The sequence below is a fragment of the Lepisma saccharinum genome, chromosome 14 (assembly GCF_977018435.1).
Source record: "Lepisma saccharinum chromosome 14, izLepSacc3.1, whole genome shotgun sequence".
Lineage (NCBI taxonomy): Eukaryota > Metazoa > Arthropoda > Insecta > Zygentoma > Lepismatidae > Lepisma > Lepisma saccharinum.
The window spans coordinates 61708204-61727716 of NC_139242.1; the positions used below are offsets into that span (position 1 = coordinate 61708204).

Sequence of the window (19513 nt, forward strand, 5' to 3'; positions counted from 1 at the left end):
AGAGTGGGATGAGGCTAAGCAGATAGGAAGGGAGAAGAGAATGCTAGTGAGAAAATGGAAGGAAGCCAAGGAAATAGAGAAGAAAGGTGAAGAAGACACAATGAACTGGAATGGGGGACTGAAGTTAAACAAAGAATGGAAGAAAGTGTTAGAAAGAGTGGAAAGGACAAGAGAGAAAGAGGAGAGGAGAAGGGAGAAAAATGAAGGAAAAAGAGCGTGAGATATTCTATATGGATATCTCTTCACATTCTATATGAAAGTAATTATGTATAGCCTTTTAGGTGAAAGTACAGTTGGAAAGTGAAAGCCACCTGCTAGAAAGTTCCTAACAACTTTCTAATAGTCTGGAGGGAGTAAAGTTTGTGTATATATAATGCCCTTTTTGTGTATCTTGTTACTTTTGTACTTGATACAGAGTCTGATGAAGACCTTGCTAGAAGGTTGAAACGTTACGTTTAGTTTATGTTTTTAATAAAATAAATTACTGCCTTGGTCAGCATATTTATATTTTTTGTACTGTTGTACGAACGGGATAATTTGGTTGCATAATCTATAGGATGGTGCTGTAAAATTGAATTTGAGGGTAAACCTCATAACAGATTTATCGGGATTTATTTTCAGATTCCAGTGTCGGCTCTCAGCATTCAATGTGTTTGAGATTGTCTTGCATGGAACATGTGTCTTGAACTGAAGCGATGTTTCTAAATATTTTGCAGTCATCAGCATACAATAAGATTGAGCATTCGGGAGAAATATATTCATGAATATCATCCATGGAAAGGGTGAAACACAAGGGCCCTAGAGAGCTTCCTTGAGGCACACCGGAAACGACAGGGAGTCATGATGAAGAGCAACCAGACATGATAACCTTTTACTTTCTATTGTGCAAGTAAGATATGAGTAATTTAAGAAGAGGTCCGTGAATGTTGAATCTGTTTGAAAGTTTATGGATGAGTTGTGTATGAGGAACAGTCAAAGGCTTTAGAAAAATCTAAGTAAACAACATCCATGTCTTGTCTGGCACTCAAGCAGTTAACCGCGTTGGTAAGCAAACAAGCAAGGTTTGTGTCCCAGGAAGCATGAGGAAGAAAACTGTGTTGAGTGGGAGAGAGAAATGGAGTAGCATGCACAAGGATATGTTTTAAAATTATTTTTTCGTCTAGTAGTGCAAGTCCAGGAAGTAAGGAAATTGGATGATAAGAAGTAACGTGAATTTTGTTTCAGGGTTTGAGTATAGGAAGTATATTTGCTTGCTTCCATGCAAGAGAAACACAACCTCGGAAAAACATTTATTAAAGATTATGCTGATGGGTTTGGATAGAATATGGGCTAATCGTTGTAGAAATATGCCAGGGATATCATTAGGAGCGTTAGCTTTAGAACATGAAGAGATTTTAATAATTTGTGAACTTCTTTGCAGCTAGTTGAGATTTGAGAGAGTTAAAGAATGATGGACTTGACTTCAGGCAGTGCGGTAGCGGTATTATTTGTAAAATACTGTGAAAATACGAGTTAAAAAGTGATGTGCACTCATTCTTTGTAGCAAACTTACCATTCCAGGAGTCTTGAACGGGAATATGGTCATGTTGTCGGTGTGAGTTAATTAGCATCCAGAACATTTTTCTTTTTTTTGCAGCACCTTCCGTCACAGTTTGAATGTAATAATTATAGTCGCTTTGAATTAAGTTCTTGCTATGCTTCCTTAAGAAAGTAAAAGTGTTCCGTGTGTGAATGTTTGGAATTTGTTTCCACAGGATCCATGCATTCTTTTTGTTCTTCAGCGTAAGTTTAGTCTCTTCACTATACCATACTGGAAATCTGGATGTTTTGGGTTTCCTTAGGGGCACGTGATCTTTTATTACTGCCTGCACACAGTCCAGGAGGAAATCCACTGCTGCTTCCGCTGGGAGGGGGTCCATCATTGTCCATGGTATGAGGCTGGTGAAAAGAGAAAGTTGCTCCCAGTTGATTCTCTTCCAGTTGTAGACTGGTCTAGAGGAGGGGGAGGGGGCCTGGGGGCTTTTCCAGGGACTTAGAATTAGGCATGTACCGGGGTGTGGTCCGAAGTGATTAATTGCTCACCAGGCTTGGCCTTGACCTTTGTGTACGAAGACAGCAAGAGGTCGATAGTTTCTGTGCATCTTGTGGGGAAATCTACAAATTGATGAAATCCAATTGCTTTGATATAATGATCAAAAAACCACCTATCATCATTGTCTGTGCAGATGCCAGAGTTCGACGATGATCATTTTATATGAAGGTTAAAATCGCCCATAAGAATAATGTCAGTTTCCTTCATAGCATTCAGCACAGAATCAAATAATGCTGACAAGGTTACAGTGCCAGATTTAGGGGGTCTATAAAAACAACCGATTAAAAGTTTTTGTGAGCCTATATTTACCTGAGTCCATATTAACTCGCATGAAGTTTCCAGATCTAGACGACTGATGCAGGGCCACTTGTTCTTTACCAGTAACAAAACTTCTCCTCCACGTGAACATCTATCGTTGCATAATACCTTCAGGGGTATTTCACTATCGCCGATAGTTTCATTAAACCACACTTCACTGAAACCAATCACATCATACTCATTAAAATTCACTACAGAACATTTCTAGAGTCGATAGCTTTTTGGTTAGACTTTGCACATTTTGATAGTATATACGGAAACCAATTCTTCACAGGAAACTGCCTGAGGACCGGGGTTGACATGAATGTCGCCTGCCAGCAGGAGGGAGAATGCAGCCACCAAGGGGCAGTGCTGGGCCGAGCCACGTGGCTCTCATGAAGCTGTGTTCTTGTAGCTTCCTGAAGCTGTACACACGAGGTTCTGATCTGAACTCATGGCCAGGAAAGAAAATTGCCTGTAAGGAACGACCAGTCCTCCACTCACTTGCAGTTATCCAGCATTTCTTCTCTTGCAATACTTCGAGTGCACATCACAAGTAAGACAAACACAACAGCACCCAAGCAACCCGAAAGCAGTTGAAATTTCGGAGCAATAAATGTGCGTGCATCAGGCTTCTGCGCCATGTTGACAGTTATCCTTTATCCACCAGCAACCAACAGTAGGAAATACATATTTTCAAGATATATATGTATGTTTATTTATTGATGATGGTTTTCCTTTATATGTGATTGTTTTATTTGGATAGGAGTGTTAGATTTAATGGTGTCGGTAATTTCTGTTGTTAGGGTGTTACGTTTGATTCTGATAGCAATTTACTTTTATTTTAGATTAGGAATGCTATGTATAATACGAATATTAAAATTAATTAAATTTCATACAGAATTTACACATTTTTTTGGTTTATGTGTATGCATACAATAATATTTTGTTAAAAAAAATTGTGACATTGCTCCAGGATACAAGGAATTAGACTAATGCTAGTCACATTTTGGGGCTAAATATAATTGTTATTTGTGGTTTCTGCATCTTTAAATATTTTTTGTTACACAAAACACTGAAATCTGTCAACTAAATAAACAAAAATTTACAAGGTTGTACTGTCATCACCTCCTGCCTCCCCAAATTCATCTAGCTGTAATTCTTTCTGCATTTTAATACTAGATAGTTTGTGTCCATTTCATCTTTTTACAACAATAGTAACACATCCATTCTCATCGCCATTATTAATAAATGGGAGGAAATGTTATGCTGCCCTGTAAGAAGGCCTCTTAGCAGCAGTGTTTTGGAAAGTTGAGTTCTTTGTTCTGACTGATGATCTCATGTTCAAGTGTTTGTAAAAATTGTCAACATATCCAATGCTCTATTAAGTGTAAATGTAATGAGTGTTTAGAATTTAATACCCAAAAGAAGCAACCAGGTCAAATCCCTGTGTAGCAAGTTGCAGGATCACCACCACACCAAAGTAACTGATTAATGGAAAGAGTATGGCAAACACTGAAAAATTAATTGAAATTTAACAGCTTACCTCAGGCAACTCAAGTTTCAACTGTGATGCTCAATATGCCATAGTCGTTGTGGCCTTGTAATCAAGTGGTCTTGGGTTCGATATCCGGTGGAGGAACATTGCACAGTGGTTTAGATCCCACTTCAAAACTGTAGGTCCAGTCCCGATTAGGCTATCTGTACATAAAGTGCAATAATTACAACAATTCAATTGAAAAAAAATATGCCATACTGTTTTTTTTTATTCGATGAAAAATTAGAGTTGGATTTTTATTTATTTATATATGTACAGTCATGAACACTTTTATGTTGTAATGATTTAATTGTAAGTCAATGGTATTGTTACAACCCAGAAGTGTCTGTGACTGCACCAGAATATTTCGTAATATAAAGACCTAAAGTGTCGATGAATTACAGGATATTTATATTAATATTTCATTTTACATATTTCAATCAATCCCAGATATTTTTAGATTTTTTCTAAAAAATATGTAGTTTGTGTGTTTTTCTGTTAAAGTTATGTTTTTCTACCACAGCTTCTCTCAAATTAACCAATGAGTGGTATTGCATATTCCCCTACCCCTCTGTGGAAGACCATGTTTTCCCCACTAATTCCCGTTTTTGAACATTGAATCTTTTGATCTTGCATGGATGCATTAGTAGCTCATAAAGAACATACTTTCATCTAACTTTTAATCTTAGTCATTGCTTTTAATGTTACAGCATCTGTGGTAAATACCAAAGAAAGTACCTTGAAGTTCCATCTCCTCGCTGCTTAGGAGAGTCACCTGGCAAATGTGGAACAAAACATCAGTTGCTTGATGAACAAAATAAAACAAGTGCCAAAACAACAAAAGGACTGTGCAGAAGACCTTCGGTAAATACTCCAGACAGAAAAGCCCTTCTTCATCAGGGACTGGAAGACACTACAGACATGAAGATTCTTGGCAGAGGAAGTTTTGGGGTGGTCGTTGAAGGGGTGTACAAAGGTATGCTATGATTTCTTCTCCAGCTCTGAAGTTTATTATTGTTCCTGTAAATAGGGGGAATCAATGAACTAGCCCTGCTATGATAGCAAATACTGCCCCCATGGATAAAACATAATGAAAATGGAAGTGGGCTACAACATAATATGTATTGTGTTATACAAAATCTATACAGTGACCACAAGGAGTTGAACCATTGGTCAAGATCCTTTGCTCACCTTCCCCTCTCCCCCTCATCCGTGCAAGGGCCATAAGGAAGCCTGCTCCACTCTGCCATTCCTCCCCTCCAAAGTGGGAGTATGATGCACAGGAGTCTTGAGTATGCACCTTTGGCCTGTGGTTCCACTTTAGTGAGGATTTTTTCAGAATTTATTTCCTTTTAAATCTTTTTTTTTTAAAAAGTTAAGTGTTAGGGTGTGCAAGGGATGACTTTAGAAGCTACCAAAAAGTTAACTTCACTTCCATGTAGTACCATATTAACTGCTGTTGTAGGCCAACGAGGCTTTGGCACATGGACCCCCATCCAGTATAATCCTCTGTGGCACAGTGTTGCCCTGTATTTGTCCTTATTTGTTGAGTGCAGTGGCGTATGCTGAAAATTTGGCCTAGTTTACCACAATAATTCTTATTTATTGTACATATTTATACACCCCATATAGATGAAATAAATATGATAGAAAGAAACACCAATGCAGGCATGCAAGTAAAGTAAAAACAAAAGTTTGACAACTTCAAATTTTCCGGCTATTTCTATACATACAAGAATAAAAAAAAATGGTTTTCTGCCGGTACCGCAGGCAACATGGGAGAATATGTCACTGGTTGAGTGCCACTTTTCAACCTCGACTTTTTACTAGGCTATATGAATTTAATCCTCAGAGAGAGCATAGTTTTAGTGCTTGTTAGTGAATCTATTACCGTATTAGGTTTAAACATTGAGTGAGGAAGTTCTTAATAGTCACATTTTATTTTCTTGTTATGACCCTCACCTTCATTTTGTTTTAGTTAAGGAGCTTGTCCTCGTATTTTGTGATGGGCAAAAATAGCCTATTGCTGATGTTCCCATAATACCGGGTGGGGCAAATAAAAGTGGCCCGGAGATTGTACCATGTAACTTTGTTCTCCGGGCCACTTTTATTTGCCCCACCCGGTATAAAAAATCAATCAATCAATCATGTTAACTATTCGTAGCCTAAATTTTCACTTATATTTATTAATGTTGTTGTAAATGCAATTATAATTTTTGCTTATTATCAGATGGTCTAAATAAAATTGCATGTTTCAGATGCTTGTGTTGCAGTGAAAGTAGTTCCAAAGAGAAGATCCAGCTCCACGTCATCTCTCCATAAGGAACAAAATGCACTTAATTTATCCCATCCTAATGTGGTGAGAATACTGCAAGTGTCTGCCAATGAAGGTCCTTACGGAATTATAGTGATGGAGCAATGTGATGGATCAACACTACAACAATTAATAGATGATCAGTCATTTAGAATCAATCATGAAAGAAGAATAAGGTAAATGGAATTTGTACCTTGGTTATATCTTCATGAACTATTTGGTATAAGCACCTTCTCATTTTATCCTGAATCATCATGGGGATGTTCCAGGTATAACTTCTATACTATCCTGAGTAAATGATGCAAGCTGCCTTTTCATGTTATATTTTTTATTATCCAAAATAAATTTGCAAACTCTGAAATGCAATCAATATTATCTGGTTGGAAGCAGGACTTTAGCACAAACAGTAAGAGAATTTGCTGTGCATCGCCTTGCTACCGGCCAATTTCCAGATTCCAATGTTCTCTTATGCACAGCTATGTGCTTCAAAGTCTATGACACTGGAACATTTCCGTAGTGTTAGAACTATAGTGTTCAAAAATTTTAAAAATGTATAAATAACATTTTGAGGAATGAGACTACATTATCCGAAAAATATATGTAGAGTGGAAATGAAAACCAGGCTAAGTACCAAAAACGGAATTCCGAGAAAATGAAGAAAAACTGTTTAAAAGGAAAACCACCATATTTATGGCAGTGACATGGTCCCTTTTTATATGGAAATACGTATTGTAATAAAAACAAATTTGCAGTCATGCAGGTTCACTTGAGAAACAGAAGAGTTGAAGTAACAATATTGAGAAAAGAGGTATGTCCGAACACCTAGAAATGAAAAGTGGGCTAAATACCAGTTCGAAAACCAAATAACGGATCAAGTGCAGAGTTAGTAAACATCAGGTTTTGCATTACGTTTGGAAGGTAGAACCAGTGAGAGTTAGAATAAAATTAGATTCGGATTGAAATGATAATGTACGTTATTTAATACATGACATGAAATACAAAAATGAAACTGAAAGAAACATAAACATGTGATAGCTAGCCTTATTAACTCAAGGAACCAATCCTTTGTAGAAGTTTTTGCTTTTTTCCTTCAAAAATGGAATCATGTTCTTTCTTCTTCTGTTTTATATTGTTTGTCATTTCCAATGGCTGAAGTATGCGTTTAACGTCTGCTATTGTTATTCCTTTTTTAAGAACAGATATGTTGGTCCATGCTTCCCTTTCATTGAAAGTTTTTTTAATCCTGATTACACCTGGATTGTCTTTCCGTATTTTAAGCCACTGGGCTTCAGATATTTTCAGCTTTTTGGTACTTAAACATAATGTAGCTGCCTTCTTATCACCCATTTTACGTCATAGATCAGGAGCACACTTCTCAATATGGCGGTACACAATGGAACACGTTCGGTGGCACTCGGCACTTAGCCCGGGTTTCATTCCACAGCTGGTGGAACTTGACCCATGCACATTCTACTGGCCATATTGTGCACTACGAACAATACGCATTACAGATAGCCCACTGCACAGCATATTGGGCTTGGCACATAGCACACTTTTCGACACAGAACTGAAGGTTTGATAATTTGGCACTTTTAATTTCCACTCTTCATATGTTTTCGTGATTTTTTTTTTTAAAACACATATATTTTTATGTATCTTCGATGTAATCCAAATTAACTGTGGACATGAAATCAATGTTCTTTATATTTATATATCTAGTATTTTTATTGGGAGAACTGAAGTCTTGCAAATGTTAAGATATATAAGCAACATGTAGATGATTTATATTGATGAAATATGAAAAGCTTCAGAGTAGCTCTTTGTAGCCTGAGGTAACTTCATTGATTTCCATTCAATATATAGGATGATCCATAATGAATGCCGGATTTGAAAAGGATGCCATATTTTTTTTGTTTGGTTGGCAGCATTGTTTGTGCGATTGTTGTTATCAGTTATCATTGAGGTTTTGTGTTGAGAAGCATTTCAGTTGTTCTACTGTTTGTGTGTGTTGTTAACGCCATGGAAAGGTACAGTAAGGAACAGCGAGTTTTGATTGTCAAAACACACTACAAGAATGGTGAAAGTTTTGCAGTTTTGCAACAACAATGCAAAGAATCTTGATGAAAGATCTGCACTTGCACACATACAAAGTTCAGTTAATGCAGGAACTGAAACCAGCGGATCATGGAAAACGATGGCAATTTGTTGACTGGATCCTTGAAAGAGAACGAGAGAACGAGGGTTTCGCAAAGCGCATCATTTTCAATGATGAAGCTCATTTTCATTTAAACGGGTTCGTAAACAAGCAGAATTGCTGAATATGGGGATCTGAGAACCCAAGAGTGATTCAGGAAAAGGAAATGCACCCTCAGAGAGTTACGGTTTGGTGTTGGATTTGGAGTGGGGGTTTGATCGGTCCTTACTTTTTTGAAGATGAAGAAGGAAATGCTCTGACAGTGAATGGAATTCGTTACCGTGCAATGCTAACTGATTTTATTTGGCCTCATTTGGATCAAATGAAGAATCAATCTGCTGCGTGAGAAGTTCCCAGACAGAATAATCTCGTTGCGAGGAGACCAAACCTTCCCACCTCGATCTTGTCACTTGACGCCATGTGACTTTTTCTTGTGGTGGTACACCAAGTCACAAGTTTACCAGAACAAACCCCGAAATTTGTTGGAACTTAAGCAAGAAATTCGACGTGTCCTCAACACACTTGATGGGGAAATGTGTGATCGGGTCATGGTGAATTTCATGGACAGAGTGATTGCATGTAGGGCTAGTAGGGGAGGGGGGGGGTTCATATGCCCTATATTGTTTTCCATGCTTAAACCTTAATATCTCCTGAAGAGAATGGTATGGGTTTTGTGCTTTTTTTTTCAAAAATAAATTTCATTTATAGCAACTTCAAATCCGGCTTTCTTTATGGATCACCCTTTAGTTTTAGTAACAAAAATGGCTTATATTGCCATGATAAGGAAAACATTTTAGTATCAGGTTCTGGAAATTATGCAAGACGAATAGTTAAAGAACTGATGGAAATTGGGATGGTTCCCAAAAAATGACATTTTACAAGAATATCTCCATTTTTGAACAATCATATTGATATAGTATTTCAAATTATGAAATATGAGGTGGTATACAAAATTCTTGGGACTGATGACACCATCTGATCAAAACTCACCTTGGTTGCCATCCATCATCTTTGAAGTAGTCCACTTCCCAATTACACACTGATTCCCAGTGATTTTGCCATTTTTTAAATACATCTTGGAAGTCACATTCTTGTTTCTGCTTGGATCATTTCAATCATGTCAAACAGGCAGCCAGGGTTGTTAAAGGTCCAGGAATTTTAAATAAATTCAATTCCAGTCCAGGAGAGAAAATCAGTAAGTGTAAATGGGTTGTGGACCATAAATAACCTTTTTATCTGTAAAGTATTTTAATTCGGTCCAGGAACTTTTTACCAGATCAATTTACATACGGTCCAGGAACCTTTTTTCTGGCTCAATTTAAATACGGTCCAGGAACCTTTTTTCCGGATCAATTTAAATATGGTCCAGGAACCTTTCTTCCAGATCAATTTAAATACGATTCAGGAACCTATTATTCAATGAAACAAAACACAACTTATATCTAATTTAAATTGTGCGAGAAAAAAGGTTCCCGTCCTGTTACGGAACCAAATAGAACCCATTAGAATGTATGGATTTATGGATCCTTAACAATCCCAGGGTTAATAATTTCCAGGAATTGTAAATAAATTCAATTCCCATCCGGAAGAGAAAATCAGCAAGTGTAAATGAGTTCAAGTTCAATTCAATCCAGGAATCTTTTTACCAGATCAATTTAAATGTGGTCCAGGAACCCTTTTTCCAGATGAATTAAAATGTGGTCCAGGAACCTTTTTTCCGGCTCAATTTAAATACGGTCCAGGAACCTTTCTTTCTGGATCAATTTAAATACGGTTCAGGAACCTTTTTTCAATGAAACAATATGCAAATTGGACCGAACTTAAATTGTGCGAGAGAAAGGGTTCCGGTCCTGCAGCACACAATCTTCTTGACGTCACAGGTAGTGATGAGCATGCTCTTAACTTTTCTCTTGGTTTTGGTGAATTTGGACTTTTTCAATGGGAGGATTGATGGATTTTGTAAGAGTCATAACTGTACACCATAAGCCCAGCTGTCATCACCAGTGACAACCCTGGTGCATCAAGAAGGTTGATCAATGTAGCAACCCGATTAAGCACTTTGCAGATGTCAATATGCTGCTGCATCTGATCAGCTGCCAGCATCCTCGGCTCTAATTTGGCAGTGACACGATGCATGCCAAATTAAGCAGTTGGCATGTCTCATAACCAACCCCCACCTCATCAGCAGGGTGTTGAAGGGTTTGACGTTAATACTCACAAACAAGCTGTTGAGCTTCGGGAACAATGTCACACATTGTGGAGCTGAGGGGTCATCCTGTGTTTATCAAACTCAATGGATGAACAACTGGCCCAGAACCGAGAACATTCATTAACGCTTGTGTATGGCTCATGCCTTCTTCTGCAAACACTTGTGTTATCATTGCCAGCATTTCTCGCAATTTTCACAAGATTTGAACAGAACTAGATGAACATTTGCTGTTCCTTTCGTGGATTCAATGCATGATACATACATGACTCCAAATAAAAGTATGTAAATTGTCATCAACACCTAACTGTGTGAAATTTTGTACACTGACTCCCAAGATATTTTAGCACTATCATGTACTGCTGGATTGTGCCACTGCAAATGCTGTCCAGATGGCAGCACTGGTTGTTAAAATTCTGGATAATACCTCATATATCTGCTTAGAAAACATCCTAGACCATTTAGGTGAAACTTTCAGTGGTTTGCATTTCCTATTGACTGGATATTTGCAAGTTCAGATTTAAGACTAACGAATGGTTGTTTGAGTGTTTGCTTTAAGTCCACTTTATGCACAGGCTAATAGGGATCTGAACCACTATGTGACTTTACTTGGTATTGAACCTGGAACCTCTTGGTTACAAGATGATGTTACCGCTATGCTTCCGGGGAGGCCCTCTATAAAAATGCTTCAAGACAACAGTGTTGAGATCTCAAAGGCAACCGATCTGTTGCAGTATTAATGGTTGAGAGAATTTCCACGTGTAAGTGAAAAATCTGGCAGAGCCATGTCTGGCTCAGTAGCTCTAATGGGTTTGAATTGTGGTCAAGCCTACATTGTCTTGCTGACTTTTTACAATAACATTTTTGTTTGTTTGTTTTGTAGCCACAGCAGTTACAAATTGATATCACGCTGGAGTAATGTTATTTAGAAGTTTAGTGAATAAACTACAATGTTCATGATGATTCCAAGTTAACAAGTGTGTTCTTTTTGTCAATACAGTTTCTGTCTGGACATTGCAAGAGCTTTAAAGTACTGTCACGAGGAGGGAGTATTGCATTTAGATGTGAAGCCCAGTAATGTTCTTGTAAGTGGTGATGGACACTGCAAGTTATGTGATTTTGGTTCTTCTAAAGGCCTTCGAAATGCAACCGAAGGAGATTGTACAGTTCCAGTGAGTATTCTGTGTTGTATCTATTCTTAGAAAACAGCAAAACAGGTTAAAAGGGGGAATGAGAGCTCCCTGAAATATAGAGGAATATTTTACTGACTACAAAAAGGATGGAAAGGGGGCGAAAAGAAGTCAAAGATGAGAAGGGCGTGTATAAGATAACTTGCTCTTGTAATAAAGCATATATTGTACAAAATGGAAGAAGCATGGGAACTTTGGGACGAGCATGACAAGGACATTAGGGAACAATCTCCGAAGACCGGGCTTTCTGAACATGTTTTAGAATTAAATCATAAGATTAGAAAAAGAGAAGTTGTAAAACGAGTTCATAAACAACCTGATATGAACGTTCACGAGGCTGCAAATATTTGTGTTGATAGGGGGAAAAAACTAAATATGGATGATGGTAACTTGAATGAGACCTGGATTCACTTGTTTAAACGGTGGGGAAAAAATAGTGAAGAGTCTGTTAAATTGCATGTCACCCCGGAAGTGACTCGTGCTGCGTCGGAATCTGTGGAGTTCTCATTGGAGGGGATGTAGCATTCGTACGCTACAGCAGTCATTCATTCTGTATGGTAATATGGGCACACCGTTCTTTTAAAATTATCTTTTAGCCTCATGGCATTTTTATCTTCATGTAATTTTAAATTCCATATCCAAACACCTTCTTTTACGTAATCCTGGATTTTTTACATATGTGACGAAGTACTTTATGTACTGAAAATAGACCTGAGGAAGCGGAGCATAGCTTCGCGAAGCGTCGTCTGCAACCAATATACTCACTCACTTAAGTTTTTTATACACTTTTTCTTTACTGTAAAAGAATATATTTAGTGAGTAAACGCACAGATTTCCAAAATGTATAGAAAACAGCATTTTCTCCCATAGGAGCTTCATGAAATTTCATGATTGAATAGTATACTGCTCTGTGAAACTATGGAGTTTGAATTTTGTTTTTCCTTAGGTATCTTTCAGACCAAAATGACAAGTGACGTGCAGCGTGGGAATTTCGCAATGAAGTAAAGGACAAGTGATATGGACCCCTTTAGTCTGTAAAAACACTCACTATGCATATGGAACCAAGAGAGTGAAGCAACAAAAGGAATCCTCAGTCTGAATGATGTCCAAGCAATAAGTGATATGTGCAGCATGTTATGTCATTCTGGTACAAAAGGTTGCATTTATTTTTGAAGATTTCTTGTGACTTTGGTCTGAAAGTTACCTTATGGATTCCATTAGTACAATATCTGTTTTCATTTTATATTTATCTTTAACTTAAATGATAAACATAACAAACACAAGGAAATTCAAGATTTTTTTTGGGGGGGGGGGAGGTGGAGAAAGTGGTGTCTCATTGCAACTTTGCACAAAAAAAATGTTTTTTTTTGTTTTTGTTTTTGCTGTCCTAATAGTTCAGTGTACCAACATTTTTTTTTTAATGCTGTGTATATACAGGGTCTTTCTTTCCCCTTCGTGCACCTGATGGTGGCATGCTTGGCATCTGCCCGGATGCCAACTCCTGTCAAATCGCATGCGATATCTCCGCTATGGAAACCGCTAGCTTCAAAATGACTTCAAGTTCTCAGAATTACAGTTACAATTACATTCAAAATAAGTACGTTAATTGTCATGGGGGATGTTGGAAATGTTGTCCTCGTGCATCCACTCATTCTTGGCATGGTTTTAGGAAAATTGTGGGCTGATCCTGGAGATTTGTTTTAAATTTTATGCAATAATAGGCTAACGATTTGCCAGGCTCCACGAGCTGTTAGGATACTTAAGTGCCCTTTTAGCGTGTCTTGTTACCAAAGCTACGCGAAATTTCCTAAAAACATGCTAAAAACAAGTGGATGCACGAGGACATTTCCACCATCCCCGTTGACAGTTCACGTGCTCATTTTGAATGTAATTGTAACTATAATTCTGAGTACTTGAAGTATTTTCGAAACTAGCAGTTTCCATAGGGAAGACATCGCACGCGATTTGATGGGAGTTGGCATCCAGGCAGCCACCAAGCGTGCCGCCGTGAGGTGCACAAAGGGCAGAGAAAGACCCTGTATTTTGAAGTAATGAAATGGCTAATAATTCTCTGAATGCTAGTAGCATTGGTTCTACATTAGCATTCAATGTTAATTGGATGTTATCCATTGTCTAGTGCTTTTAGCTATACTTATTCTAACATTACATTTTGAGAGAGCACTTCTTCTTTCATCTTCAGGTGAAGAAATTTCTTTTTGCTAGTGGTGGCTATCAAAGCTACGACAGACCTATGATTTAATGGGTCCGTGGATTACTTGGTTAGCACACTGGATTTGTAGTAAAATAAGGTCTGTTGTAGATTTGATCTCCACCATCCACAAAAAGAAATGTCTTTGCCTGAAGATGAGAGAAGAAAGTCTTTCTCAAAATGTAATGTTAGAATAAGTATAGCTAAAAGCACTAGACAATGGATAATGTCCAGCTGGCACTGCAGGCTAACGAAATGGCTGATGCAATGAACACAATGCTACATCCATGCCTTACCCAGGGTTTGAATCTGGGACCTGTGGCACTTTACGTTGACTGATGGACCGGCATCATGGTGGGGACTAATTTTATATCCAGATATTTGAATTATCTGGATATCCATTATCCAGATTTTCTGCCAAATCCCTAGTGGGGACATTTCACTTTAAGCTGAAATAACCAGTCCCGTTTGGCCTATTTGAGTATAAAGTGAACTGAAACCATACAATTACAGCTTCCTATCATCTTGGTTAACCTAACTTACGTGTACTAAATTTCATCATTATTTGACCATGTTGCCACTTTCGTGTTCATAGAGCAGAAGCGTGCGGTAAGGAAAGGTGGGGCAAGCGCCGCTTGCGTTGTTTTTTAAAACACTTTTGATATCTTAAGTCCGTGTTTTTCAATGCCTTTATATACCTTAGAATGGAATTTATTTACTATAAGATATTTACATTACAGAATTTTCATTTCTCCTATTTCCTGTTCTATTGGCTTGAAACATAAACCGGCTGCACCCTTAACGACGTTGGGCGATGCGGCAAGATTGACCGCGTTAGAAGAAGAGGGCTGCTCGGCTTTCTCCCCGCTTTTCGAGTGACTTATGCAGTTCTTGCATGGTCACTGTCGATCCCCGTCCACGAAGAAAAAAGGCGAGGGCAAGCAACACCAAGACCGCATCTGTCTTTGGCAAGGGTGTTGGAAAGAATTCGTCCAAGTATTCCTAAAAAAGAACGTCAAAAGTAGGAAAATATGACAAAATGAGGGCTGACTACCAAGAAAAAGTATACATAACCCCTCCCTTTCGAAAATCCTGAGCACGCCACTGATGGAACTGTACAGGCTACGGTGAGTGACTTGAGCAATTTTTATAATGCAGTGCAAAGACATGAACGTTCGCAGAATCACATCTGCGCTTGCATTCAGTAACTGAAGACAAGTCATGATTCATAATTCTAGCCAAGTAAGAAACCGAAACCCGTCCGTTTATTTAATATCCAAACTTTATGCTAATAGGATCAGGGTTAAAGAAGAACGTAATTTAATTTATAGTTGCCCTCAAATGTCAGGTAAATCATAATTTTCTTCATGGTTGGAATTTAAAAGTTATATCGAAAGGCTGTTTTCCTTCTTTAAAAACCGTGCAGCGAAGATTTGATTTTACGATATGTATGCACATCACACACTCAAGCCCGATACGTCACCATTAAGCACATTATTGTAAATGGGGATGTGTCTAGGCCTATATTATATTTGAAATTGTTATAATTAACCAAAACGAAAAATTCACCCATCGCTTGCCTATCACGAAAGGTCACGGCACGCCCCTGTCATAGAGTAACTAGAAGTAGTACATGTAGTGCGTAAAAGTCCATTAATTTTTTTCAATATAACAACCTTAAGGCCTTTGTTAAAACATGAATAAAACCGGGAGACAGGTGGGTGGTGTGATGGTGGGACAATAAAGCAAGCAACAACTGAAGATGGAAGGAAATATTGGTAAAAGCAGTTTCAAGAACCATTATTTTGAAATTCGAACAAAAAAGTGACATTTGGATAGCTGTATTTCTTGATCACCGTGATTTTTTTATATGTTGAAGTAGGTCATGAGAAATGAATATTGTGCAATTTTGAGACCCTGAAAAAATTTCCCTCCCCTGTAGAAAATGAAGTTCAAGGTCATACCGTCCTTTTTTCATGAAAAGTGAAACATGAGTAAGTTTGGAGTGTATATCTTTGGAAAGCAACAACACCCCAAAGTTTTCGTTTGATATACTGTTAATATATAATATAAGACTTTGCATACATACATTCAATTCTTTTGATGGGGCATTGTTGCTTTCCATTGTTATGCGGCAACAAAGAGGGCCCAAAATGCAGTTTCTTCCTGTTTGCAGCCCTTAATATTTTGGTGGTTAAGCAACAGTACCCCAAAGATTTGTTTACTCGACATTGAAGCTCACTATTAGGACAAGCTACCTGATATAGCACATTACTTGGATATTGATGCTGTTAGCAGATATAACCCATTAAATACTGAAAAATTGCGAAATCTGCAACTTTAGAATTAGGCCTATCTCAAAACAACATCAAGCAAAAAATAAACTAAGTATGTCATCTTGTAGCTTAATATATGTACTAACACATGGAAATGAAAAACTTTTTCAAGATTTTTTTTTTTAAATGTTAAGAAATCTCAATATAAATTATCACACTTCATCCCCTATCAGAAAGTGGAACAGCCCTTTCTTTGTTCCAAATGGAACAGTCCATGTCTTGACAAGTTGTGGGACAGTTTTCGTTCTTCTTTCTTTGATGGACAGTGCAGTCCCCTCCTTGTAATCAAGGGGTCCTAGCAGTGGTGGTGATTGGGTCCCAAAACCAGGGGGCAAGGTGCCAAAACTAGGGGGGGGGGGGGGGGGGCAAAGACAGTGTATTTCCCTTTGTAGATAAGGTTTAGCATAGTGCGGGGGCAAAAGTTGCGAAAACTAAGGGGGAGGGGGCAACTGCCTCACTGGGTCCTGAGTTTGATGCAAGGTTGAGGTACAAGTTGTTTGGATCCCTCTTTAAACTGCAAGTACTCAGTCCCGATTAGCTTTCTTGTGCATAAATTGAGCTTAAAAACAAAGCTCTATCAAGCTCTATGCACAGTGGCCTTCCAAGGACTTTCGAAAAGGTGTGGGGGCCATATATTTTTTTTTTAGTAGCCACACTTCTTTTGCCATCTTTTCCTGTCTTTGACATTCCTTTTATTGCGTAAATATTATAGTATGCTACCAGCACATGTTTCTGAATTAGAAAATTAAAACGTTCATTTCAAATATTTCTAGGGAACAATTTTATACACATCTCCCGAGGTTCTGAAGGGAAAAGTACCAACAACAAAGGCTGATGTGTACGCTTTTGGCATCACAATGTGGCAGCTTCTCTCACGTCAAGTGCCCTACCAAGGAGAAGAATCTTATTCTGTGATATACAAGGTAATCAATTTTTATTTTTTTTTGCTAGATTTCTGCGTACTGCAATATCAGCAATTATAAAACTGTTAAAGATATAAACCTTACTTTATTGTACTTATGGATGGATTAATATAAAATTTTTGCTGATAGCAAATATAAAATTACAAATACTTCATGATGAACCTGAATGGCTCATTCAACTTCTTAATTATTGTATTATGGTGTTTTACGAAAATAAATTGTGAACTTCTTTACACATAACCAAAGGACATGATTCACCTTCATATTAATTCAAATTGAAAATATAATATTGCACCAAATTACATGCTATTTATAGAAATATCAGATCAGTAAAATTATCAGAAATTTTACTGATAAACCAATATGTCTGAATTGGTAAACATTAATGTGTCCAATTCCTATTGAAACACAAATACAAATCTCAATTGCATTGAGGTTGGGGAACATTAAAATATACTCACTTTTATAAGCTATTGGAATTGGAATATGTATTGTCATTCCCTGGATTTGATACTCAGTGGAGGCACATAGTGGTTATGATCTCACTTTAAACTCTACGCTCAGGCGTATCGGTGCATAAAGTGCACTGAAAACACAAACTCAATCAATGAAACGCAATATATTTTCATTCATTCTAGAAGATATAATTTATTTTACTTGGTGTGTCATTGTGATTGCAATTGTATGCACTATAAGAAGACTGCACAAAGTTAATCCTAATTTAATTTTATGTCCTGCATTATTTAATGTCTTGCTTAATTAGTATAATAATAAATAAGACCAGTTATGAAGAAATAAGGTGAAAAGATTTAAAAGTAATCCATGTGTATAAAGCATGCAATGAGCTTATCATAAGCATATAAAACAGTATTGGACACACTATTCACATATGTCAAGTTTCTTTTCTTTAGTAATCTAAAACTTTTTACTGTCCATCGAATCCTTTTACGTTATTCACTAATTAATAGCATGAAGAAGCACATTCTTATTTTATTATATGTGGTGACATTCACAAATGTCTTGATACTACTGTGTAAATTTCATAAAAAAAATAACATCCTTTCAGGTTGTGTCTAAAATGTACAGACCAAAAGATGTTGAAATGGTCAGTACTGGAGTAGCAGAATACATTGAACTGTATAAATGGAGCTGGAAGCAAGTTCCAGAGGATAGGCCTACGATGATGGAGATCACCCAAGAGTTGCAAGGAATAAGATGATATACACTCAGTCTATCACCACTACACTGCCTTCAGTGTTTCACACAAATAGAAATGGTGCAATTTCCTTTTAGAATTAATGTGAAGTGATAATTGCAAAAGAGAAAAATGTTGAATGTTTTGTAATTTTCACTATAAATATAAATTGTTGCACCATGTTCAAAAAACTATTTAGGGAGAGAAGCTTAAATATTTATTGCTCATGCAGCACCTTTTACATGAAGAAAAATAAATAAATAACAAAATACTTTCATATCTTGCCAAAGGTATCGTAAGGCTTGAGATGCCTTGTGCAGACATTTAAAAAATCTTTTTTACAGTTTAACTTAATATTTGTGTGTGCGTGTGGAATCATAAACATTTTGAAAATAGTGTTCTTTTCTAGGAAAATGATAACTTTATTGTTACATAATTTCACTGATATAACTAATAAATATATTACCTTGTATATTAATTTCTTTATTGCTGAACTTTTTTTTAATATAATTTCCCCCAAGATCATCTTGTATCACTGATAGTATGGATGAGGCAGATTAATCATTAATCTATTTTACATAATGTAAAATTATAATTGATAATTATAGAAGTAATTTAGAAGTAAAAAAAGAGATTACTTGAAAAGCAAAATTAACGAAATTGAAACAAACAGCAAAAACAAAAAGATCAGAGATTTATATAAAGGTGTAAATGAATTTAGAAAGGGGTGGCAACCTAAAGTAAACTTGATAAAAGATAAAGACGGTGATTTTCTAGCTGACCCAAACGATATTCTAAATAGATGGAAGAACTACTTTAATGACCTTTTAAATGTTCATGTAGGAGATAAATCAGAAGTAAATGAAGTGAAGGGAAATTGAACCTTTAATTCCAGAACCTAACTTGACTGAAGTTAAAGATGCTATTAAAAGGCTAAAGAATAACAAAGCACCTGGCATTGATTTAATACCAGCTGAATTAATTAAATATGGTGGAAATTCGTTAATGTCAAATTCATAA

General features: G+C 37.0%; 1 protein-coding gene across 1 annotated transcript in view; it reads left to right on the top strand.

Annotated features, from left to right (window-relative positions):
• Mos (proto-oncogene serine/threonine-protein kinase mos) overlaps positions 1–18895 on the top strand; it is a 23792-nt gene extending 4897 nt beyond the window's left edge. Inside the window, exons 2-6 of the mRNA XM_083134993.1 lie at positions 4637–4902; positions 6185–6416; positions 11641–11812; positions 17149–17298; positions 18365–18895. Of these exons, the coding sequence (XP_082991119.1) occupies positions 4637–4902; positions 6185–6416; positions 11641–11812; positions 17149–17298; positions 18365–18517 (973 nt within the window). The 3' untranslated portion in view covers positions 18518–18895. The remainder of the gene's footprint in view (positions 1–4636; positions 4903–6184; positions 6417–11640; positions 11813–17148; positions 17299–18364) is intronic.
• The last annotated feature ends 618 nt before the right edge of the window (positions 18896–19513 follow it).